Source organism: Mustela erminea, chromosome 19 (genome assembly GCF_009829155.1).
Source record: "Mustela erminea isolate mMusErm1 chromosome 19, mMusErm1.Pri, whole genome shotgun sequence".
In the NCBI taxonomy this organism is placed as follows: domain Eukaryota; kingdom Metazoa; phylum Chordata; class Mammalia; order Carnivora; family Mustelidae; genus Mustela; species Mustela erminea.
In genome coordinates this window covers 16766702-16793725 of record NC_045632.1, presented here as the reverse complement: position 1 = coordinate 16793725, position 27024 = coordinate 16766702, and the positions used below count along the sequence as shown (strand labels likewise).

At 40.7% G+C, this 27024-nt stretch overlaps 1 protein-coding gene and 1 non-coding gene across 3 annotated transcripts in view; both read right to left on the bottom strand.

Annotated features, from left to right (window-relative positions):
• Positions 1-597: 597 nt before the first annotated feature.
• ZNF875 (zinc finger protein 875) overlaps positions 598-27024 on the bottom strand; it is a 33440-nt gene continuing 7013 nt past the window's right edge. Inside the window, exons 3-5 of one of the 2 annotated variants that reach the window (XM_032325599.1) lie at positions 22768-22894; positions 22176-22271; positions 598-5241 (exon numbers count right to left, since the gene is read on the bottom strand). In XM_032325599.1, the coding sequence (XP_032181490.1) occupies positions 3566-5241; positions 22176-22271; positions 22768-22894 (1899 nt within the window). In that variant the 3' untranslated portion in view covers positions 598-3565. The remainder of the gene's footprint in view (positions 5242-22175; positions 22272-22767; positions 22895-27024) is intronic. The other variant, XM_032325600.1, reaches the window with a different exon arrangement.
• LOC116580419 lies at positions 9642-9748 on the bottom strand. The gene has a single exon (XR_004281654.1). It is a non-coding gene; the product is annotated as a U6 spliceosomal RNA (small nuclear RNA).

Here is a 27024-nt window from a genome sequence, read left to right as displayed (position 1 = left end):
TCAAGTTCATGGTCATCACAGATACATTTTAATATGCTTTTTTGTCTGAAAGTCAAATTAACAAAAATTACTACCAGTTTTCTTTATTGTCAGGTTTTATAAATCACTTCATTTTTGAAGGTCTTCATCCATTTATTCAAAATTCATCAATTGTTTTTTCAAATAAAATGGGTGTCCATAAAAAGGTGGTTAGTTTGGCTCACAACTCAATCATAAGAGTGCATTTCCTGGAAACAACTTTGTATTTCAGAATGAAGGAAAACTTTATGTGTCTTTCCCTCATTACATAAAATATTTAGAAGATCAATTTTAATATCCTGGCTGTAACATTATAGTTTTGCAAGACATTACCATCAGGGTAAACTGGGCAAAGAGCTCAAGGGATTTCTCTGCGTAATTTCTTACAAATGGATGTGGATCTAAAATTATCTCAAAATAAAAAGTATTAAAAAATTTTGAGGTGCCTGGGGTAGCTCAGAGGGTTAAGCCTCTGCCTTCAGCTCAGGTCATGGTCTCAGGGTCCTGGGATGGAGCCCCGCATTGTGCTCTCTGCTCAGCAGGAAGCCTGCTTCCTCCCCTCTCTCTGCCTACCTCTATGCCTGCTTGTGATCTCTCTGTCAAAAAAATAAAAAAAATCTTTAAAATCTTTAAAATAAAAATAGAAATAAAAATTTTGTACTCAGCATCAAGTTCAACAAAACTAATTTTAACTGTTTTATCAATAACATTCTTAAGTGGAAGTAGCATGTTTTTACCACAAGTGTGTGTTGGTAAAGAACACAACAACTAGTAGTACAGTTTGGTGACACAATCCTGATTCAAGCTAAAGGACCAACAGTTTTACCCACCATTGCTTTTCCACAATCAGTGCAAATTTCAGCACAAAAGGAAAAATCAGGTCTTAGTGTTATAATGAAATTTGTTTTGACCATGGAGATCACCTGAAAGGGTCCCCAAACATCTTCTGACGACACTTTGAGAACCACCAATTCATAATAAGTTAAAATAGAAGAGTTATATTAAAACTTACTGCTACCCCTTTTCTTTTACTTTTTGTTTCCTTAAGTCATCTCTACATCCAATGTGGGGCTCAAACTCATGATCCCGAGATTAAGAGTCCCTGACTGAGCCTGCCAGGCACCCCTGCCTGACTGAGCCACCCAGGCACCCCTGCCACCCACTTCTGAAACAGATTTCAGTGACCATAACAGGCTTATGGATTTGAAGTGGTATTATTTCATACTGTTCATCATCTTTTTTTTCAAAATTTTCTTCATGCGGTATAGTCTATTACTTAACCATAGGAGTGGTAGGATGGGCAGTTGGGCTTGGGCACTTTTTCTATTGGTTTTAAGCATCTAGAGCTATTATTGTAGAATATGAAATATGGGGCACCGGTGGACAGCTCGTCCAGACAGCTTGGAAAAAAAATAATAAAACCACAAGATTTTGAAGATTCACATATATGAACACCATCTGCTTGCCTCCTGATTGGCTTCCCAACTTGCACACAGGTTTTAATGCTAGGCCCAAGTGGAGAACTCAGGTTACCTGTTCCAATTCTGTCTCTTCTGAGAAGTTCTAAGCAGAGGATCTAACGCAGGTTTAAGACTCAGTATATGTGGGGACTGGGTAGGGCCAAAGTATAGGGCCTCCTTCCACCATTTCCAGTGTCTGTTTGGTTGCTGTTCTATATACATGTCTCCCAAGGTTGGAGTCTCTTTGAATCTGTTTGAATCTTCATATATCAGCAGTGCTCTATTTCGTGATGAGAATTTTAAATAATTTAAGGCAAAATCTTTTGGATTTATGGACTGATTATATTGAAAACTGAAATATTTCTTCTTAAAGTTAAAAAATATAAAAGATACATGTTTACTGTGGGAATCCTTATTTTTGTGACATCATTTTATGAAAAAAAATAATTCAACTCTAGGATACAGAGAGATTAAAACTCTAAAAGTATTTTTCTATTGAGAAGAAGAAATGACAGCAGGCCAGGATTTATCCCAGGGAAGGAAAGAGGAGGGCAAGCTACACCAGCAGCTCCATCTAGGATAATGTTTCCTAATTCTTCACCAGGTTCTGATCACTCCACTTAAACTTAGATTTTGAACAAAAATTAAGACTCCTACAACTTGAGGTGCCTGGCTGGCTCAGTCAGTAGAGCATGTTGACTCTTAATCTCAGGGTGGTGAGTTCAAGCCCCATGTTGGGCATGGAGCCTACTTAAAAGAAAAAATTAAATTAAATTAAAAAGACCTCTGCACCTCATATTATCTGAGCTAGTGATTTCTTTCCTAACTCTAACTTTGGATATTGAGACTTTGAGACCTGTTTATCTTTTCCCTCGGTTGAGAGCCAATGACTCAAATACTGAATCTTGTACTTGCTATTTTCATAATAACTTGAAATCCTGCTTCCTCACTTTCTAAATACTCATATAAAAGTGAGTTTGTTTTTCTATTTTTTATGAAGTTCTATTCTAGATATCTGTCCACAGATGAAAAAGACATGTTACTATACAGTTCTTATATTATCCTGCCATTCCTCAAAATTTTGTTTTCCAAATAAAACTCAGAATCATTTAGTCAAGTTCCATGAAAAAAAAATTAGGCCCTGGCTCAGAATTATAAGTGAATCTATGCGACACCGCCCTTCTCAAAAAGAGAGTATTCCCAACCAGAAAAGTCGTGTATTTTACAATGGCTGGAAAGATTTAAACCAAAGAATTACCTGTGGGATGTAGTATGGTAATTCAAAGAAGAATGGAAAGTAATTTCATTTTCTATTTCTGTATATGTGAGTGTGTTTTCTTCATGAAAGCACAGAACACATTTCTAGTCTAAATACGCCTAATAAAACTATTTTTAGTATGAATTCAACCTGGAAACCAGAGAGGGCCTCAGGAAATAAGCAAAAATGGATACTTCTTCCTAAAATCTACAGCTAGGATAGTCACAATTTTTCTCACCAGTTAGCTTGTTGCATAATAAAACCTTCTACCCATGTACCATCTCTGTTCCCATGAATTCACCATTTCCCAAACTCTCCCTGAAGCGGACTCTGCTGGCTCATTTTCTGGGAAACCAAGATTAAATCAGCCATGATTTCTGTCAAGTCTCTTGTTCTCAGAAGGTTAAGACAGACATTAAGAAATGAGCTCTAGTGTTGCTGTTTCTCCAACATCAAGATTACTGTATAAAGAGTGTTCAAGTATTCTTGGGAAACGACATTAGAAAAGCCTCCATTCCCTAATTTCAACCTAATTGGAAGTACCCCCTCTATCACATTACCTGACAGATCTTCCATAACCCACCAACCCTACTAGAGAATGTCAGAGCTCTGAACATGTGCTGGCAGCTCTCCTTCACGGGTTAAGATGTTGACTCTTAACCATTAGGCTCATGAACATTCCCATCACACATAAGATGTCTCCACTTTGGTGTCTGGCAATGCCTGACTTATTACTAAAGCCACACTAATGCCCTCGGTGTGACTTCTGGTATCTCAAGAAGTATGAGTCTTGGCTAAAGATTTCACTACACTCCTACATACAAGGTTTCTATCCTGAATGTGTCCTCTGATGTCTGATGAGGTTTGATTTCCGACTAAAGCATCGCCCACACTTCCTACAAATATAAGGCTTCTCTCCCGAATGTATCCTCTGATGTCTTACAAGGTGTGACTGCCGGCTAAAGCCTTGCCCACACTCCCTGCACACATGAGACTTCCCCCCTGCATGTGCCTTCTGGTGGGTGATGAGAGTCAACTTATCACAAAAGCCTTGCCCACATTCCCCGCACACCAAAGGTATGCTACCTGAGTGTGCCCTCCTGTGCCTAAAGAGATTTGGCTTCTGGCTAAATCTTTTACCACACTCCCTGCATATGAAAGGCTTTTCCCCTGAATGTGTTCTCTGGTGTGAGAGGAGGGTTGACTTATCATTAAAGCCTCGCCCACACTCCTTGCATACAAATGGCTTTTCCCCTGAGTGTGTCCTCTGGTGTGTGATAAGGGTTGATTTCCGGGTAAAGCCTCGCCCACATTCCCTGCACACAAATGGCTTCTCCCCCGTGTGTGACGTCTGGTGTTTGCTGAGGTTTGACTTCAGGCTAAAGCACTGCCCACACTCGAGGCACATATAAGGTTTAATGCCTGAGTGTGTCCTCTGGTGGGTCTTGAGGTTTGATTTCCAGCTAAAATGGCGCCCACATTCTGTGCATATGTAAGGCTTCTCTCCTGTGTGTATCCGTAAGTGTCTAATGAGGTGTGACTTCTGACGAAAACCACGCTCACACTCCCTGCACACATAAGGCTTTTCTCCCGAATGTGTCCTCTTATGCCTGCTGAGATGTGAATGCTGGCGAAAGCCATGCCCACACTCCCTGCACACATAAGGCTTCTCCCCAGAGTGTGCCCTCTGGTGCGTGATAAGGTTTGACTTCAGACTAAAGCTCTGCCCACATTCCTTGCACATGTACGGCTTGACCCCTGAATGTGTCCTCTGGTGTGTGAAGAGGTTTGACTTCCAAGTAAAGCCTCGTCCACACTCTTTGCACACGTAAGGTTTCTCCCCTGAGTGTGTCCTCTGGTGTGTGATGAGGTTTGACTTCCAGGTAAAGCCTCGTCCACACTCCTTGCACACATGAGGCTTGTCCCTAGAGGGCGTCCTCTGGTTTTTGATGAGGACTGACATATTGCCAAAGCCCCGGCCCCACTCGGTGAACATGTATGGTGTCTCCCCTGTGTGTATCTTCTGGAGGCTGAGCAGGTTTGACTCCTTCATGAAGCCTAGCCCTAACTCCCCGTATTTGACTGCTCCCAATCCTGAGACTTTTATACCGTGCAACACTTTGTCTGTTTGCCCAAGGTCTGTCCTCTGGTCTCGGCTGGGCCCTGTGGCCGTCACTGCCCTGTCTTGCTCCACCCTTACTGGCTGTCGTTGCAGTGGGCAGGTCAACACCTTTGAAGTGCCACCCTTGCTCTGGGACAAGGGCTTGAAGTCTTCTGTCTCTTGAATTTCTGCTTTGTCACTCCAGCAGGTTTCACCAAAGAGTCGCTTCTGCTGCTGTTTTTGATCTTCTGGATAGTGTTTCCCCGGAGGGAGATGATTCCCTGCACGTAAACTTGAGAAGAGCTGAGGAAAGTGACTGAACCACACGTGCTGGCTGAGGCCTTGCTGACTAGCAAATGCCAGCGGGCAGTAGGGGCAAGGTGGAATGTTTAGCTTTGATTCTGCTGAAGAAAGAATAGTTTTAGTCAGAGTAGCCATGGGTAGGGTTGCCAGGGCCATTTTGCTTTGCCCGTTGGTCATTTGTAATATGTTTATATCACAACCTGTGTCCCCCTCAGACACCCTCGCATCATAACAAGAGCTATTTTTCATTTTACTTTATACACTATATTTTTAAAAAAAAGATTTATTTATTTGAGAGCAAAAGAGAGAGAGTGAGTGAGAGAAAGAGAACATAAGCAGGATGAGGGGCAGAGGGAGAGGGAAAAGCAGACTCCCCACTTAGCAAGGAGCCTGATGTGGGGCTCGATCCCAGGACGCTGGGATCATGACCTGAGCTGAAGGCAGAGGCTTAATCAACTGAGTCACCCAGGTGTCCCTATAAATTACATTTTTAATTATATGAGTTAGCAAACTTGTCAGGTAGGCCAAATTCAGCCTGCAACCTGTTTTTGTAAGACCCACCAGACAAAAATGGATTTTACCTTTCTAAGGATTTCTTTCTAAGGAAGAGAAATAAATAAATAAATAAATAAGCAAACAAACAAACCAGCCCACCGGGCAACAGACGGCATGTGACCTGGAAAGCTTAAAATCTTTCCTGGGTGGCCCCTTGTCCTACTGCAATGTAGAAAACTCATACCAAAAACTTATTTTCACAATATCTGACAGAGAAAAAAGTTTGCTTTCAGAAATCAAACACATACAATACAGGGAGAAGTATTTATTCATGAAAAACACTGAGCCCCGGATAAGAAAAGCAGGAATCCGGAGCATTATTGCCTAGACCAGCTCTCACCCTTCTGATCCCCGGCTTGGTTGGTATGGTAGTTAAATTAGGACAGGTCCTAAAATGATCAGTTCTGCTCCTGTTACAGGAGCAGTCACCTGATTTGGGGGGAAGGTGAGAAACCAGTGCTAGGTGGACCTGTCAATAAATGTGGCTTAGGGAAGGCCACCAGTGACTGCTATCTGAGGTAGCAGACTTGGCAGGGACCCCCCCACCCCAAACCCAAACAAAAAACAAAAGCCAAAAAAAACACGAAACCAAAGAAAAACAAAAACATAGACTGGTAGACGATCCAGAAAAGTAGCAGGGGAAAACCTGAAAGTGAGAGACCCAGGGAGGGGCTTGATAAACTCCACGCAACCCCAGGCTGTTTGCAAAAGCAGGGGAAATGGGTAGGGGCCCGAGCTACGCACATAACCCTGCCTGATACAGAGGCTATAATCAGGTACAGAGGGAACATTAGAGGGATCAGTGCAAAGTAAAAAGCCAGACAAGACCTGGAAACTATCTGAAATGTGAAGGAGCTCCCCAACCCACTCATTTCTCCACTGGCAGAGGTAGGAAGCCTTACTGGCTCAGTCTTTGAACACAACCTATTGCTAATTGTTGCAGATCATGAAGCTCTGCAGATACAAGGCTGAAATCAGGAAGCCAGGATTAAAATTAAACAGAATACAATAACAAATCAAGCAAGCGGAAACATCACCTTCACAGAGAAAACACATTCCATATATTTAGTCTAGAAAAGTTACTAAAAGTCACAACAACAACGTCTAGGCAGGAAACATCACCAGCTATCAGAGGGGCTACAACATCTAAAATATCCAGTTTCCAAGGAAGAGGAAAGAGGGACCCAGAGCAAGGAAAATATGCAGACAATAGAAACTGTTGCTGGGTGGCCCACATGTTGATTTATAGGGGGAAAGAGAGTTCAAAGCTGTTACTATAAATGCATTTAAAGAACTAAAGGAAACAATGTGTAAAAACTTAAAGGAAAGCATGGTAACTTAAGAAATAGAAAAAATCTCAATAAAGGATAAAAACTATTAAAAATATAAAAGGAAACTCTGGAATTAAAAAATAAAATAAATTACAAAATTACTAGGAAGGCACAACAGCATATTTGGGTTTGCAATAGAACAAATGAAGTTGAAGATAAATCAATAGAAATTACCTAAACTGAAAATCAGGTGAAAGAAAACTGAAGAAAAGTAAAGAGCCCAGAAACCTGTGGGACACAATCAGATAAGTCAGTCTATCTGTAATGGGAATGCACAAAGGAGAGAACAGAGAGAGAAAAGAGCAGAAAAAAATGTCTCAAGAAATAATAACTAAAAAGTCTGAAATTTGTTGAAAAACATTAGTCTATAAGTCTAAGAAGCTCAACAAACTGCAAGAAAAACATCAAGAGGGTCTGTGTGGCTCAATGGGTTAAGCCTCTGCCTTCAGCTCAGGTCATGATCCCAGGGTCCTGGGATCAACCCCTGCATTGGACTCCCTGCGAGCGGGGGAGCCTGCTTCCCCCTCTCTCTCTGCCTGCCTCTCTGCCTGCCTCTCTGCCTACTTGTGATCTCTCTCTCTCTCTCTCTCTCTCTCTCTGTCAAATAAATAAATAAATAAATAAATAATTTTTTTTAAAAGAAAAACATCAAGAGGGTGCCTGGGAGGCTAAGTCAGTTAAGCATCTGCCTCTGGCTCAAGTCATGATCCCAGGGTCTTGGGATCAAGTCCTCCATTGGGTTTCCTTCTCACTGGGGAGTGTGTGTCACCCTCTCCCTCTGACTCTCCCCAGACTTAAGCTTCTGCTCTCTCTCTCTGTCTCTCTCTCAAATAAATAAATAAATAAATAAAATCTTAAAATTTTTCTTTTTGCCATCCTACTGTTAGACAGTAGGATGACAATAAACACATATCTTCCAATAGTAACCTTCAACATGAACGGCCTACGTGCTCCCATGAAATAGCACAGGGTTGCACACTGGACACAAAGACAGGTCCCATCCATATGCTGTCTATAAGAGACTTATTTTGAACCTAAAGACACCTCCAGAACGAAAGTGAGGGGATGGAGAACCATTTTTCAAGCCAACACACCTCAAAAGAAAGATGGAGTAGCAATTCTTATACCAGACAAACTAGAATTTAAACCAAAGACTGTAATAACAGATCCAGAGGGACACTATATCATTCTTGAAGGGTCTATCCAACAAGAAAATCTAACAATTGTAAATATCTATGCCCCCAACATGGGAAGAGCCAACTACATAAGCCAGATATTAATCAAAATAAAGAATCAGATCAACACTAATATATTAATAGTAGGATATTTTAACACCCCACTCTCAGCACTGGATAGATCATCTAAATAGAAGATCAACAGAGAAACAAGAGCTTTGAACAACACATTGGACCAGATGGACTTCATAGATATATACAGAACATTCCACTCTAAAACAACAGAATACTCATTCTTCTCGAATGCACACAGAACTTTCTCCAAAATAGACCACACACTGGGTCACAAATCAGGTCTCGGCCAATACCAAAAGACTGAGATTATCCTTGCATGGTATCAGACCACAATGCCTTGAAGCTGGAACTCAATCATGAGAAAAAACTGGAAAGAATTCAAACACTTGGAAGTTAAAGAGCATCCTCCTAAAGAATGAATGGGTCAACCAGGAAATTAAAGAAGAACTTAAACAATTCATGGAAACCAGTGAGAATGAAAACACATCAGTCCAAAACCAATGGGATACTGCAAAGGCAGTTCCAAGCCTTTCTCAAAAAAGTAGAAAAATCCCAAATGCACAAGCTAACCCTACACCTAAAGAAGTTGGAGAAAGACCAGCAAATAAAACCTAAATCAAGCACGAGAAGAGAAATAATAAAGATTAATGCAGAGACCAATGAACTAGAAACCAGGAAAACAGTAGAATAGATCAATGAAACTAGAAGCTGGTTCTTTGAAAGAATTAGTAAGATTGATAAACCACTGGTCAAACTTACCCAAAAGAAAAAAGAAAGGTCTCCAATTAATAAAATCATGAATGAAAGGGGAGAGATTATGACTAACACCAAGGAAATAGAAACAATTATTAGAAATTACTAGCAACTGTATGCTAATAAATTAAACCACCTGAAAGAAATGGATGCCTTCCTAGAAACTTAAAATTGACCAAGACTGAAAGAGGAAGAAACAGAAATCTGAATAGACCATAACCAGTAACAAAATTGAAGCAGTGATCAAAAACTGCCCCAAAAACTGAAGTCAAGGGCCAAATGGCTTCCCAGGGGAATTCCACCAAACATTTTTAAAAAATAATTAATTAATTTTGTATTAACATATAATGTATTACTTTTTTTGGGGTACAGGTCTGTGAATCGTCAGTCTTACATAATTCACAGCGCTCACCATAGCAATACCCTCCCCAGTGTCCATCACCTAGTCACCCCATCCCTCCTACCCCTATCCCCTCCAGCAACCCTTAGTTTGTTTCCTGAGATTAAGACTCTCTTATGGTTTGTCTCCCTCCCCAGTCCCATCTTGTTTCATTTTCCCTCCCTTCCCCCCACCCCCGCCCTGCCTCTCAAATTCCTCATGTCAGAGAGATCAAAAATATGGAATGCTTCTCAAATTTGCATGTCATCATTGCACATGGGCCATGCTGATCTTCTCTGTATTGTTCCAATTTTAGTATATGTGCTGCTGAAGCGAGCACTCTACCAAACATTTAAAGAAGAAATAATACCTATTCTACTGAAGCTTTTCCAAAAAATAGAAACAGAAGGAAAACTTCCAAACTCCTTCTATGGGGCCAGCATTGCCCTGATCCCCAAACCAGGCAAAGACCCCATCAAAAGGGAGAATTACAGACCAATATCCCTGATGAACATAGATGCCAAAATATTCAACGAGATCCTAGCTAATAGGATCCAACAGTACACTAAAAGGATTATTCACCATGACCAAGTGGGTTTTATGCCTGGGATGCAAGGGTGGTTCAACATTCACAAATCAAACAACGTGATAGAGTACATCAATAAAAGAAAAGACAAGAACCATATGACCCTCTCAACCAATGCAGAAAAAGCACTGGACAAAATACAACATCTGTTCCTGATAAAAACTCTTCAGAGTACAGGGATAGAGTGAACATTCCTCAATATCTTAAAAACCATTTATGAAAAGCCCAGAGCAAAAGAGTACTAAAAGTTCTAGCCCCAGAAATGAGACAACAAAAAGAAATAAAAGGCATCCAAACTGGCAAAGAAGTCAAACTCTCCCTCTTCACAGATGATGTGGTACTTCATGTGGAAAACCCAAAAGACTCTACCTCTAAAAACTGGAACTCATACAGCAATTCAGCAATGTGGCAGGATACAAAACCAATGCACAGAAATCAGTAGCTTTTCTATATATTAACAATTTAACTGTAGAAAGAGAAATTAAGGAATCAATTCCATTCACAATAGCAACAAAAACCATAAGATACTTAGGAATAAAGAGGTAAAGGATTTATACTCTAGAAACTACAGAACACTTATGAAAGAAATTAAGGAATACACAAAAAGATGGAAAAATATTCCGTGCTCATGGATTGGAAGAATAAACATTGTTAAAATGTCTATCCTCCCCAGAGCTATTTACTCTTTCAATGCCATCCCTATTAAAATACCACTGGCATTTTTCAAAGATCTGGAACCAAAAAAATCTTAAAATTTGTATGGAATCAGAAAAGACCCAAATCACCAAGAGAAGGATGAAAAAGAAAAACAAAGCGGGCATCATGCAGCCTGACTTTAAGCTCTATTACAAAGCTGTGATCACCAAGACAGCATGGTATTGGCACAAAAACAGACACATAGACCACTGGAACAGAACAGAGACTCCAGAAATGGACCCTCAACTCTAATTTCTGACAAATCAGGGAAAATATCCAATGAAAAAAAGACAGTCTCTTCAATAAGTGTGCTGGGAAAATTGGACAGCTACATATAGAAGAATGAAACTAGACCACTCCTTTACACCACACACAAAGATAAACTCAAAATGAATGAAAGACCTCACTGTGAGACAGGAATCCATCAAAATCCTAGAGGAGAACATAGGCAGTAACCTCTTTGACATCAGCCACAGTAACTTCTTTTAAGGCACGTCTCCAAAGGCAAGTGAAACAAAAGCAAAAATGAACTTTCGGGACTTCATCAAGATCAAAAGCTTCGCAAGGCAAATGCAACAGTCAACAAAACTAAGAGGCAGCCCCCAGAATGGGAGAAGATATTTGCAAATGACTTACAGATAAAGGGCTGATATCCAAGATCTACAAAGAACTTCTCAAACTCAATACTCAAAAAACAAATAACCCAGTCAAAAAATGGGCAGAAGACATGAACAGTCACTTCTCTAAAAAACCCATACAAATGGCTAACAGACACATGAAAAAATGTTCAATATCACTAGCCATCAAGGAAATTCAAATCAAAACCACAATGAGATGCCACCTTATACCAGTTAGAATGGCAAAAATGAACAAAACAGGAAACAAAAAATGTTGGCGAGAATGTGGAGAAAGGGGAACCCTCTTACACTCTTGGTGGGAATGTAAGTTGCTACAGCCACTCTGGAGAACAGTATGGAGGTTCCTCAAGATTTTAAGAATAGAGCTACCCTAGGATACCTGCATGGCTCAGTTGTTTGTGTGTCTATCTTTGGCTCAGGTCATGATTCCAGGGTCCTGGGATTGAGCCCCCGCATCAGCCTCCCTGATCCGCAGGAAGCCTGCTTCTCCTTCTCCCACTCCCTCTGCTTGTACTCCCTTTCTCGCTGTCTGTCAAATAAATAAAAATCTAAAAAAAAAAAAAAAAAAGAATAGAGCTACCCTATAACCCAGCACTTACACTACTAAGTATTTACCCCAAAGATACAGATGTAATGAAAAGAAGGAGCACATGCACCCCAATTTCATAGCAGTAATGTCCACAATAGCCAAATTGTGGATGGAGCCAAGATGCCCTTCAACAGATGAATGGATAAAGAAGATGTAGTACAGATACACAATGGAATATTATTGAGCCATCAGAAATGATGAATACCCAACATTTGCATTGACATGGATGGAACTGAAGGGGATTATGTTAAGCGAAGTAAGTCAAACAGAGACAATTATCATATGGTTTCACTCATATGTGGAACATGAGGAATAGCATAGGGGACCATCGGGGAAGGAAGGGAAAACCAAAAGGGGAGAAATCAGAGAGAGAAATGAACCATGAGAAACTATGGACCCTGAGAAACAATCTGGGGGTTTCAAAGGGGAGGAAGTTGGGGGGAGGAGTTACAGCATGATGGGTATTGAGGAGGACACGTGCTGTGATGAGCATTGGGTGTTATACTTAACTAATGAATCACTGAACACTGAAAAAAAAAGTTATTTATACTAAAAAAAAAAAGACTCTTAACAAAAGAGAACAAATAGGGTTGAGGGAGGGAGGGGGGTGGAAGATGGTCTGGATGGGAGATGAGTATTAAGAAGGGCACTTGTTATGATAAGCACTGGATGTTGTATGTAAGTGATGAACCACTGAATTCTACTCCTGAAACCAATACAGCACTGTATGCTAATCAACTAGAACTTAAAAAATTAAAAAAAAAATTTTTTTTTAAATCTTAAAAAAAAATACTTCAGGGGTGCCTGGGTGGCTAAGTTAGTTGAGCATCTGCCTTCAGCTCAGATAATGATCCCGGCATCCTGGGATGGAGCCCCACATCGGGTTCCCTGCTCAGCAGGGAGTCTGCTTCTCCCTCTCCTTCTGCCCCTCCCCCCTGCTGTGCATGCTCTCTCTCTCTCTCTCTCTCAAATAAGTAAATAAAATCTTTTTAAAAAAAGAAAAGAAAGACATAAAGAGAGCCCCAGAGAGACATATCATAGACAAATTGTTGACTATCAGAAAAAAAGACGAAAGAGAAAATCTTGAGCGCAGCCAAAGGAAAATGATTCAACATGCACAGCAGAAAACAATATGATTAGAGCTAACTTCTCCTCAGAGACAATGGAGTATGGAATGATTTATTCAAGGTGCGGAAATAAAGGTGAAAAAGCTACTAAGGAAGAATTCTATTCTCCCAGAACTATCCCTCAATAATGAAATTGATACACATGTTCACAGATTAACAAGTACTCAGAGAGTATCTGTTGCTAGCAAACATGCCTTATAAGACATACTAAATAAGACTGTCAGGCTGAAAAGAAATGACACCAGACACCAACTCAAATCCACAGAAACAAATGAGGACCACCAAAACTGGTAAGTACGTGGGTAAATATAAAAGACTACATATGTCTATTTTTCTCCTTTCTTCTCTTAATTTCTCTGAAATGCATAAAATTATTATAAAAGGTAATAACTATAACACCATATTATGGGTTTTATAATATGTATATTTTACTGGAACAAAGTTAGTATTAATTAATTGTGCTAAATTAGATGCATTTTTAATTCCTAGAGCTGAATTAAGAAAATAGCTACAAAATTATATATATAACATATATAATAAATAATGATAAATATATATACATATGCCAAAAAGGTAGGGGAATAAAAAAAATGAGGCATATAAAAAGCAAGTAGCAAAATGCCAGACTTAAACCATATTAAATACGAACAAACCAAACATTCTAAACAAAAGACAAAAAGTTCTTAGTTACACCACCAAAATCACAATCCATCTAAAATTTTGTTAAATTGGACATCACCAAAGTTTAAAACTTTTTTTTTTTTTAAGATTTTATTTATTTATTTGTTAGGGAAAGAGAGAGAGCACAAGCAGGGGGAGTGGCAGGCAGAGCAGGCAGAGGGAGAAGCAGGCTCCCTGCTGAGCAAGGAGCCCGATGCAGGACTCCATCCCAGGACCCCAGGATCATGACCTGGCCTGAAAGTAGACGCTTAACAGATTGAGCCACCCAGATGTCCTGAAGTTTAAAACTTTTTTTTTTTTTTAAAGATTTTTTAATTTATTTATTTGACAGAGAGAAATCACAAGTAGATGGAGAGGCAGGCAGAGAGAGAGAGAGGGAAGCAGGCTCCCTGCCGAGCAGAGAGCCCGATGCGGGACCCGATCCCAGGACCCTGAGATCATGACCTGAGCCGAAGGCAGCGGCTTAAACCACTGAGCCACCCAGGCGCCCCAAGTTTAAAACTTTTATGCTTGAAAAGACACCATGAAGAGAATGAAGAGCTAAGACACAGATTTGTCTTTTTTTCTGAAACTTGATTTTAAAGTTGAAAGTATGTGAAAACCATCTATCTAATATAGGACTGTGTCCAGAATATATGAAAGACTCTTACAACTCAAAAAAGAAGATAAAACAATGCAATTTAAAAATGGGCAGAAGAACTAAGTAGCTATTTTGTTAAATGCAAAGGGGGCGGGGCACCTGGGTTGCTCAGTGGGTTAAGCCTCTGCCTTGAGCACAGGTCATGATCCCAAGGTCCTGGGATTGAGCCCAGAATCAGGCTCTCTGCTCAGCGGAAAGCCTGCTTCCTCTTCTCTCTGTGCCTGCCTCTCTGCCTACTTGTGATCTCTATCAAATGAATAAATAAATAATCTTTAAAAAAAAAGATATGCAAAGGGGGCGCCTGGGGGCTCAGTCGATTAAGTGTCTGGCTTCAGCTCAGGTCCTGATCTCAGGGTCCTAGGATAGAGCCCCGCATCAGGCTCCCTGCTCAGCAGGGAGTCTGCTTCTCCCTCCCGACTCCTCCTCCAGCTCGTGCTCTCTCTCTCTCAAATAAATTTTAAAAAAAACTTTAAAAAAAATGATGAACATCATCAGTCACTAGGGAAATGCAAATTAAAACCACAATGAAATATCACTACATACCCACTAGAATGTCTGTTATGAAAATTAGAGACAATTCCAAGTGCTGACAAGGATGTAGAGAAACATACTGCTAATAGAAAATGTAAAAATAGAAATCAGAAATGTAAAATAGAAATACTAACAGAAATGTACAGTTACTTTGGAAAATAATTTTCCAGATTCTTAAAAGGTTAAGTATAAATATACCTTACAGCCCAGAAATTTTACACCTCCTTATCTACCCCAAAATGAAAACATAGGCCTACACTGAGACTAGTACATGACTGTTCTTAGCCATGCTATTCACAATAGCCAAAAAGCAGACACAACCTATACATCTGTCAACCTGTGAACAGGCAAACAAAATGTGCTATGTCCTTACAATGGAATATTATATGGCAATAAAAAGGAACTAGGCCACCTGGGTGGCTCAGTGGATTAAGCCTCCCATTCTTGATTTCAGCTCAGGTCATGATCTCAGGGTCGTGGGATTGGCCCCTGCTCTGTGCTGACCATGGAGTCTGCTTGGGATTCTCTTTCTTCCTCTTCCTTTCCCCTCCCCCCCAACACAGGCACACTCTCTCTCTCAAAAAAAAAAGAAAGAAAGAAAGAAAGAAAAAAAGAAATGGATTACTGAACCTCAAAAATATTATGCCAAATACAAAAGACTATACATTTTATGATACCATTTATAGAATATGTCCGGAAATAGAAAATCTATGGAGACAGCATATCAGTGGTTCCCCAGAGCTTGGATGGGAGGAGAGATAGACGCAAATGGGCATAAGGGAGCTTTTTGGGATGACAGCGTACTCTAAAGTTACATGGAAGTAATGACCATACAACAGTAAACATTTACAAAAAATAATGCAACTGTACACTTAAAATAACAAGATTTTATGGTACACAAATTATATCTTAATGAAGTTGTTAAAAAAACTGTAAGACTTTATATTTCTAAAATGTCAGTGTCAAAAAAGACAAAGCAAGTTTACTGAAATGATCTATATTAAGGGAGATTAAATAGGCATGACATGTAAATGCACTACTGAAACCAGGACTGGATCATTTTCTGGAGAGTTAAAAAGATATTACTGCATCTACTAACAAAATTATAATATCAGAAATAGGTATTAGATAAAATTATTGTATCAAAGTTAAATTTACTGAGGTTGGTAACTACTATGGTTATGTGAATACAGCTCTTCTTAGAAAAAAATTTTTTTAATTATGTTGTTAGCCACTGTATAGTACCTTTTTAAAAAAGATTTTATTTATTTATTTGGTAGAGAGAGATCACAAGTAGACAGAGAGAGAAGGAAGCAGGCTCCCGGCTGAGCAGAGAGCCCGATATGGGGCTTGATCCCAGGACCCTGGCATCATGACCTGAGGTGAAGGCAGAGGCTTTAAGCCACTGAGCCACCCAGGCGCCCCTGTATAGTACCTTTTAACAAACATACACATGTGAACACACCCACCCATGCACCCACACACATACACCCATATATATACACATAAGTATATACACGTATATATTGAGAGAGGGAAGGAGAAGGGAGAACATGCATATAAGATAACACACAACCAAATATAAAATATTAATAGGTGATTTTATGATGCCATTTAACTTTTTTAAAAAGACTTTTCTTCTCTTTTAAAGATTTTATTTATTTATTTGACAGAGAGAGGGCACAAGTAGGCAGAGCAGCAGGCAGAGGCAGAGGGAGAAGCAGGCTCCCTACTGAGCAAAGATCCCAGTGTGGGACCCGATCCCAGGATACTGGGATCACAATCTGCGCTGAAGGCAGACACTTAATGAATGAGCCTCCAGGTGCCCCTAAAGATTAATCACTACATCCAACATTAACCACTATACCCAACATGGGGCTCGAACTCACATCCCCATCAAGAGTTTCATGCTTTACCAACTGAGCCGATCAGGTGCCCTAATGCCATTTTATAATAACATATATGCCATATATATTTCCATATATGTGTGTATGTAGAGGATAAAAGTGTTCTTTGTACTGTTTTTATTTTTGCAAATGTTCTGTAATTTTGAAGTAATTTCCAAATGTCAAGTCAAAATCATATCAGATGAAGACTACTTCTGAAAATGGCAGCAGACTGAATCAGTCACAAGAATCCCCTGCAGAAAACAATGATGAAACTGGATAAAATACAACAAATAATTACTTCAAGTCACTGGAAAACACCCAAAAGTGACCAGCAACTGGTTGGAGTAAAGAGTTTACATTTAAAAAGCTGCAGTAAAAAGGGAGGGACTGGAATTTTCTTGCTACTAAGCACTCCCAACACACACAACCATAGCAGAAATAGTGGTGCTTAAGGGCTTAAGGTGCCACAGGTGTTTATGGGCTTAAGGTGCCACAGGTCAGGATTCAGAGGTGGAACAGAAGCTGAAAATATGTGTTAAGAATAGAAAGAAATGGGGGTGCCTGGGTGGCTCAGTGGGTTAAAGCCTCTGCTTTCGGCTCAGGTTATGATCTCGGGGTCCTGGGATCGAGCCCCACATCGGGCTCTCTGCTCAGCGGGGAGCCTGCTTCCTCCTCTCTCTCTCTGCCTGCCTCTCTGACTACTTGTGATCTCTTCTGCCAAGTAAATAAATAAAATCTTTAAAAAAAAAAAAAGAATAGAAAGAAATGGGGGGCGCCTGGGTGGCTCGGCAGGTTAAAGCCTCTGCCTTTGGCTCAGGTCATGATCCCAGAGTCCTGGGACTGAGCCCCGCATTGGGCTCTCTGCTCAGCGGGGAGCCTGCTTCCTCCTCTCTCTCTGCCTGCCTCTCTGCCTGCTTGTGATCTCTGTCAAATAAAAAAATTTAATTAATTAATTAAAAAGAAAAGAATAGAAGGAAATGCCTGGCTCAGTTGGTGAAGCACATGATTCTTAGTTTTTGGGTTGTATGTTCGAGCCCCATGTTGGGTATGGAGATTACTTAAAAATAAAATCTTAAAAAAAATAAAAAGAATAGAAGGAAATGCACAGTCTCAAATCCTTGTATTAGGAAAGAAGGAAGCCTGAAAAGTAATCATGGTAAGCATCTATCTCAAAAACTTGGAAAAGAATAGCAAAATAAGTCCAAAGTAAGAATAGAAAGGAAATATTAAATACAAGTTCAGAAATAATACATACAATAGATGGGATCAAGAAAGCAAAAATAAAAGGCAAAATAAGCAGATGAAACCACTGTCTCTATATGAAACTCCAAAGAACATACACAGGACAAATTATGAGATTAATTAAATGTCTCAGCAAGGCTGCTGGGTGTATGATCAGTATGACGAAATGAATTTTAGTTCTACATTTTAACCAGAAATTATAAAAATTTAGTTTTTAAAAACATAACTCTCAAAACAAAAAAAAATAAGTCTATGTATAAATTTAAAGAAAAATGTACATTTACATTAAAAATTGTAAAACCCAGGGTGCCTGGGTGGGTCTACCTTTGGCTCAGTCATGATCTCAGGGTCATAGGATTGAGCCCCGCATCAGGCTCTCTGCTCAGCAGGGAGACTGCTTCCCCCTCTCCCTCTGCCTGCCTCTCTGCCTATTTGTGATTTCTCTCTCTGTGTGTCAATAAATAAGTAAAAATCTTTTTTTTTAACATTTTATTTATTTATTTGTCAGAAAGAGAGAGAGAGAAAGCACGCAAGCAGGCAGAGAGGCAGGCAGAAGTGGAGAGAGAGGCAGGCTCCCTGCTGAGCAAGGAGCCCCATGCGGGACTCGATCCCAGGATCCTGGGATCATGACCTGAGCCGAAGGCAGCGGTTTAACCCACTGAGCCACCCAGGCGTCCCAATAAGTAAAAATCTTAAAAAAAAAATTGTAAGACCTAGCAAAGGTAGTAATAAAGATATATTAATAAATAAGTAAAAGAAGACACCACACTAAGAGATTGTAAAAGATGCCAACTGTGAAAGATGTCAATTCTCTCTAAATTAATGAATATATTAATACATGTATTTTACTGAATATATATATTCTATGCAACTACAACAAAATCCTGACAGGAGACTTTCTGAAATCTGACAAGCTGATTGTAAAAGCCCAATGGGCTAAAGCTACAAACACAAGAATAAGACGGGAGGACTTGCCCTACCAGACACAAAGACTTACTATAAAGCTACAGGAAATTAAAACAGTGTGATATTTGTGCAGGCATAAACAGATACTGCATTGGAATAAAACAGAGTTCAGACACTGATCCAGGCATATACTGAAATTCAAAATACGAGAGGTGGCAAGGTAAATTGGGGAAAATGATGAATTATTCATGAAATGGGGTCAAGTCTGATGGTGATGCCTTTAGAAATCTATAAAAACAGATCCATATCTCTCAACACTCACAAAATCAATTCCAGACAGAACAAAGACCTAAGTTGTAGAAAGCAAAAATTTTTTTAATTTAAAGAAGAAAATCTAAATAATGTCTTTATGATCTTGACAGAGGGAAGGACTTCTTAAATCAGACAGACACATACACAGATAACATCAAAAAAGTTTGACAAATTCAAACACATTAAAAATTTATGAAATTATTATGAAAGGCCATTAAAACACTGGGTGAGTCTCATAACACTTTTGAAATGAAAGTAATGGGAAACAGATCAGAGATTGCCAGAGGTTAAGGGTGGAGGGAGAGTAACACAAAGGGGTTTCTTTGGAGTGGTGGAATATCCTGTATCCTTACTGCGGATGTATCCTACATCATTCTATGTAGGTGACAAAGTTTCACAGTACTATACAACAACCACAAAAGAGTACATGTAAGAATGATAAAATCTGAGTCTGATGAAAGTCTGTAGCTGATCTAATAGTATTGTTACCAATGTCAATTTCCTGGTTTTGAAATTGGAGAAAGCTGGGTAAAGAATAGATGGGGATTTGGGGCACCTGGGTGGCTCAGTGGCTGAAAGCCTCTGCCTCCAGCTCAGGTCATGATCTCAGGGTCCTGGGATTAAGCCCCACATCAGGCTCTCTGCTCATCAAGGAGCCTGCTTCCCCCCACCCCCCGCCTCTGCCTGCCTCTCTGCCTACTTGTGAATTCTGTCTGTAAATAAATAAATAAAATCTTAAAAAAAAAAAGAATAGATGGGAACTTGCTGTATTATCTTTACAAACTGAGACTTAAATTATTTCGAAATTAAACAACTTTTTATTTTTATAAGATTTTATTTATTTATTTACTTGAGAGATGGTGACAGATAGCGCGAGAGCAAGAGCAGGGAGGAGAGGGAGAAGCAGGCAGGAGCCCAACATGGGGCTCAATCCCAGAACCCTGGGATCATGACCTGAGCCAAAGCAGACACTTAACCAACTGAGCCAACCAGGAGCCCCTAAACAGCTTTTTATAAAGCAGATAGGCAGTCCACAGATTGGAGGAAGATGGACATAATCCATTCAGCAGACAAAACAGTCATTTCCAGGATTTAAATTCTTCTACAAATGAACAAGAAAAAGAAAAGCAGGCAAAAGATTTGAACAGAGAATTCACAGGAGAGGAAACACCAATGCTAATCAACCTAAGAACATATGAAAAGATGCTCAAACTCAATGCTAATCAAATTAAAACTAGTGTGAGAGGCCATTTCATACCCAAAGGAGAGTCAGAAACGTAAGTCTCTGTTATGGCAGCTTTGCAAACTAATGAAGCAACTGTTGAGAGCAATTTGGCATTACCTAGGCAGGAGGAATGAGTGCACAGTCTTTGACTCAGCTACTCTACTCCTAGGCATCTATCTTAGAGAAATGCGCTTATATGCCCAAGGACACATGTATTAGAACGTATATAGTTGCAATTTTTTTAAAGATTTTATTTGAGAGAAAGAATGTGCATAAGCAGGGGGAGGGGGAGAAGCAGACTCGAGGCTGAGCAGGGAACCCGAGGTAGGGTTCCATCCCAGGACCCTGGGATCATGACCTGAGTCGAAGGCAGACACTTAACCAACCAAGCCAACCAGGTACCCTGATAGCTGCATTCTTTAATAGCCAATATTGGTAAAAACATAGATGTCCAACAAAATAAAATGGATAAATGAATTGTGTTATAATTATGCATGTAATACAATAAATACTATATAGTAGTGAAAATGAATGAACCAGAACAACATATATCAATATGGGTTCATCTCACAAACTCAGAGTCAGCAGAGGGAGCAAACTATAGGAGGATATACATAATATGATGACATTAATGAAAGGTTTAAAAATATGTCAAACAGGGGCGCCTGGGTGGCTCAGTGGGCTAAGCCTCTGCCTTCAGCTCAGGTCATGATCTCAGGGTCCTGGGATCGAGCCCCACATCGGGCTTTCTGCTCCGCGGGGAGCCTGCTTCCCCTCTCTCTCTCTGCTCTGCCTCTCTGCCTACTTGTGATCTCTATGTCAAATAAATAAATAAAATCTTTAAATAAAAATAAAAATAAAAATATGTCAAACAACACTGTAGATGGTTGAGGGATTCACACATATGAAAGAAAGCAAAAGACCATGCATGAGATTTATAACTCCTAATTTTGAAAAAACAGCTCCCTTTGGGCAGGGGTATGGGGAGGTACGGAAGTAGAACTTCAACTATTTAGGTAATGCTTTATTTCTTAAGCTGGGATGTCGGCTCATGAGCACACTTTCTTAATTATTATTCATAGCTTACTGTAACCTTAACTACTAACACTTTTTTTAAATTATGGGAATTGGAAAGGTAGAAATAATCAATTACATTTCACCTATAGGAAACTAGAAAGTATCTGAAGGGTGGCAGACTTAATGTCCACAGGACAGATGTAGTTTTTAAGATCAAGAGAAAAGGGGCGCCTGAGTGGCTCAGTGGGTTTAAGCCTCTGCCTTCAGCTCGGGTCATTGCCTCAGGGTCCTGGGATGAAGCCCCACATCAGGCTCTCTGCTCAGCAGGGGCCTGCTTCCCGCCCCCCTACCTGCCTCTTGACGTACTTGTGATCTCTTTTGTCTGTCAAAAAAATAAATAAAATTTTTTAAAAAATCAAGAGAAGAGAAAGAAGCCCATGAATGAGGAAAGAACAAACATGATGAAGAAGGCAAGCCAGGTAAAGAAGGGAGGCTTCCTGGTGGAGGAAAGAGACAAGGAAACCAAGAAAGCCCCTTGCTCAACTGAAAAAGATATTCTAGAAAGTCATGCCAGGCAGACTTACCAATGATCTAGGAGGCCTGAGAAGAGCTTCTTCCCTGTACCATGTACCCTTCTTTCCTATCTTCCAAGCTGCGGACGGTCCCATCTACCCTGCATCACACTCACCTGGACAGAGGCCCAGTGGATGTTGTCTCTCCTCTATACAAGGCTCTTCCCCTTGCTCCAGCTGAGAAATGAGTTTTGGTTTGGAAAATGGAACATCTGCTCGTGGGAGAAAAAACAAAAACAAAACAAACAAACAAAAACCAAGGAGATTCTTGGTCATGGGCTCAAGGGGCCATTTCGTACGTCAGAGCCAAAATGTGTAGGGAAACCCAAAGGGTGGTACAAAGGGCCTGTAACTGTAATTGTGAACTCTCCTCAGAAGAGCTGAGTAAGTAAACATGCCTCTGGTCAGGAAAACAGCATATTAACACATATTAACACGTGGTGAAGGAAAATCACCTAGGTTTCAAACAAGAAAAGCAAAAAGAGAGCCCCAGCCTTGAGAAAGAGGCACGGAAATGCAGTGTTAGGGGCAACATGAGTAAATCTCCCTGTTTTCAATTCCACTAAATCCAGATTTCCCCTGAGGGAGGGGGATTACTGTTCCTAAGCCCAACACTAGGACAAAGCTGCTTCATGGGTAGCCTTTCCTTGTGAGTGCAGAAAATACTCTTTGGGACAGATTTTAAGTGGTGAGGGAAGCCATCCTTACCTAGTGAGACCAGGTGGCTGTAGGTCTCCAGCATTACTTCCCTGTGCAGGGTCCTCTGAGCTGGGCTCAGCAACCTCCACTCCTCCTGGGTGAAGTCCACAGCCACATCCCCGAATGCCACAAATGCCTTTAACACAAAACACACCACTGTTCATCCAGGAGTTCACCTTGTTCAGGATGAAGAATCAAAAGGCTTCCCTGTGGGAGGTAGGGATTTCTAAGACCTACTTTGGGTTATGAATGAAAGGTACCAGAATATGCCATTCCAAATTATGACATTTTGGCTTATGCCAAAATCAACATCATCATCATCATCATCGTCATCCATTTTGGATTATTTTGGGCTGAAGGCATTGAGAAGAAGCAGACACAAGAAAAGCTCTCTGCCCTCCCCCTACCCGACTAAAAGCAGAATATACATTTGTGAAAGTATCTTCCCGCTCTACCGGGAAGAGTAGAAGTTAATCTCTGGAAAAAACTCTACACCCTTATAAGCCAGGAGATGGCACTGAAGGAATCCAAACAACAAACCTTACTAACTACCCCTTATCTTCGACCACTATTTGCCATCCTCACTCAAAATCCTTTTCCTTTGTCTTCTCAACTCTCTAAAAAGTCCTTGTTCTTCTGTTAAGATGTTATATGAGCCCAAGTTCTTTTTTTTTTCAAGATCTTATTTATTTAGTTATTAATTTGTCAGAGAGAGAGCACAAGCAGGCAGTGGCAGGCAGAGGCAGAGAGAGAAGCAGCCTCCCAGAAGCATGCGGAGAGAGAAGCAAGGAGCCCATTGTGGGACTCAATCCCAGGACCCTGGGATCATGACCTGAGCTGAAGGCAGCGGCTTAACCAACTGAGCCACCCAGGCATCCCATGAGCCCAAGTTCTAACCACCACTTTGAGTTACTCATCACTGAGTGCTCCCATGTGTATCTATGATGTATGTTAATAACCTTCTGTTTGTTTTTCTCTTGTTGATCTGTCTTTTGTTGATCTAATTTATAGGGTGCCAGCCAATGAACCCAAAATAGGTCGAGGAAAACTTATTTTCTTTTCCTTCCCCTACATGACCTTAGGGCCAAGGGTTCAAACACCATTATTCTCCTTTCTCTATCCAGCCAGCATCATTTATGCACCTACTACTGTCAACATTCTAGGCTAGCTGCTACTGGGGATGAAAGCAAAACATAAGTCCCTTCACATTAGGAGCTTTAAATCTAGGCAGGGAGAAGAGGAAGACATCACACACAGTTAAACAGTAAAAAATAATTATCTTAACTGAGCTTGAAGAATATCAGAGACTATTTGGTCTAAGCATTTATGCTCTACTTACCTGAGGCAGCTGAGTCTCTTGGGGGTGAGGACCTACCAATATGTGTATTTCGTAGCAGGACCCATTCCTCCCCCTTGCTCATACTCCCACTGCCTTGATCCCACCTGAAGAGTGCAAGTGTATGGGTGGGAAGACTATGGACTCAAATCACACTGTCCCCAAGTAGAGTGCCCATCAGCAAATTTAGTCAACCTTTCAGCACTTCCCAAGAAAAAAACGTGCTTATGTCATAGAACTGTGCTGAGGATCAGAGAAGTTGATAAATGTAAGGACTCAAAACAAAGGACTGTTGCACACAGTTAAGCACTCAGGGAGGATTTCCCTAGCTGTTCCATGAAAATTTTTTCTTCAGGTTCTTATTCCCCTCTACTGCTTTAATGTACCCCCTTAACTCTAGATAACGTGTTACTCATTTTTATTTTCTGACTGCTTATCAGACTCTAAGTTCCATAGGCATTGTTCACTGTTATTGTCCTGGTGCCCAAAGCAGAGCCTGCAAACACCAAGCAGTCAAATATTTTTAGATGACTGAATGTGCATTTATTATTATTATTCCCCTAACGAAGTTTCAAATGCTCTTCTGCTACCTAGAAGACTTTACTTTGGAGTGTGGGAATATATAATGGCCCCTGGCATGAAGGTTTTGGTGAGGTGTCTTGGCATGGAGGTGTACAGAACCCAAGCCCCAAGGAGTCTAGGGATCTAGTTCTGGGATTTTTTCCTAGCTCATTGTGGGACAGTTTTTTTGTCTTTCAAAAGAGAGCATAATCTGGGGCTCCTGGGTGGCTCAATCAGTTGTGTCCATATCTTGGCTCTGGCTTAGGTCATGATCTCAGGGTTGTGAGATCAAGCCCCACATCAGGCTCCATGCTTGGTGGGGAGTCTACTTGGGATTCTCTCTCTCCCTGTGCCCCTCTCCCTGCTTGCATACACCCTCTCTCCCTCTCTCTAAAATAAATAAATATTTTTTAAAAAAAAAAGATTTTAAAAGAGGACACAATCTTCAGTCCAGATAGGGTTACTTTGAGCCATATAAAGCATTTTCCTTATATCACTTATATGTTGGATGATTTCCTATGAAATCATCAACTCATGAGCTCTGTTGAAAAAAGTCCATAGGGGTGGCTCAGTGGGTTAGGCCTCTGCCTTCAGCTCAGGTCATGATCTCAGGGTCTTGGGATCGAGCCCCGCATTGGGCTCTCTGCTCAGCAGTGAGCCTGCTTCCCCCTCTCTCTGCCCACCTCTCTGCCTACTTGTGATCTATCTCTCTCTCTGTCAAATAAATAAATAAAATCTTAAAAAAAAAAAAGTCCATAAATCTGACTACTCACTCTGGTCTTTGCGTTGCTGCAGGGCCACAGATGGCCGAAGGTGACTCACACTAGGCGTCCATTAGCCCACCCATGTTATTCGCAGATTGCTGCAACTCCAACCTTACCCGTTTCATTTAGCTACCTGCCTGGTCCCTTTGGTGATTTAATTTTTTAAAAAAAGATTTTATTTATTTATTTGACAGAGAGAGAGATATCACAAGGAGGCAGAGAGGCAGGCAGAGAGAGAGGAGGAAGCAGGCTCCTGGCTAAGCAGAGAGCCCGATGCAGGGCTCGATCCCAGGACCCTGGGATCATGACCTGACCCGAAGGCAGAGGCTTTAACCCACTGATTTAATTTTGCATCCCTCTCAGAACACTATCCCTCCTTGAGGGATGACACTGTCTCCCAAACACAAGTGTTCTGCCCTGGCTGTGGAATGGTCTTAAAACAGGACCCCACCTTGCGTCCTCCCCCTGCCTATAGTAAGAGCAATCCCAGAAGCCAGCCCTCCATCAAAGCAATTAATTATAAATAAAGACCAGTCAGGATGAGTGAGTGCTATGGTTCTCACCCCTCATGTCTAGCTGTACTTTAGAACTAACTGTGGTGTTTTAAACTATGGACTCCTGGGTCTCTCCACAAATGGATAAAATCAGACTCTCTGGGGATAGAGCTTTTATACTTTTAAAGGCTCCTAAGTAGAGTCATGGTTTAAAATCACCAGGCCACAGGAATCTCAAGAGGGAAAGGTCAATGGAGGATAGAGAGATCACAGCAGGTTTTATAAAAAGGTATGATCTTAGTTGTAAAGGGCAGGCAGGATTTTGAAGGATCAAGAAGAAAGAACAGGGATGGGCCCTCCAGACAAGACATATGGGATGGGAGGAAATAAGGAATGAAAAGTGGCTAGCTAGAAAAGAGAGCAGGCAGGTAATGGCAGACTACAGAGGATCTGAACGGCCAAAGGAATATAAAATTCTATCCTCTACTGTGCACTGAAGGTAATATTTGAGTGATATACTTGATGAGTACACACAAGTGTACGTGATGAGTAGATGAGTGTACAAGTGGATAGAACGTGTAGCAAAATATTAATTGTTGAATCTAGGTGATGGGTATGTGAGTCAATGTTAAAGTCTTTATATTTTTTCTGTAGGTTTGAAACTTTTCATAATTAAATATTGAAGAGAAAAGACCATTCATTCAGATATCTGCCTAGTCCCGGTGGTTATTTGATTTTACAGCCCTCTTGGAATGAACACACACATGTGTGTGCACGCAAAAGTAACTAGAAAATTTCTAACAAAGAAGCAGTACTGCAGACCAACTTACATTCTTTCAAGAAGTTTAATGCAACCGGTATTTGCACAGCCCTGGAAAAATTCATGGTTTCTTTGGCAGAGAACCACACATGCAGTGGGTATGGAAACACTAAATGGATGACTCTCCAGGACCTATTCCAAACCTCTTTCACTGAGGAGGAACTCAACTAGCAGCTGGGGGCACTACAGCCAACCCAAGGGGAGGCCCGACTGGCATAAACATGACCTATCCCTTTGTCAGCTGAAGAATGGATTGGTGGCCAACTGGAACCAATAAGACACAGTAAACCG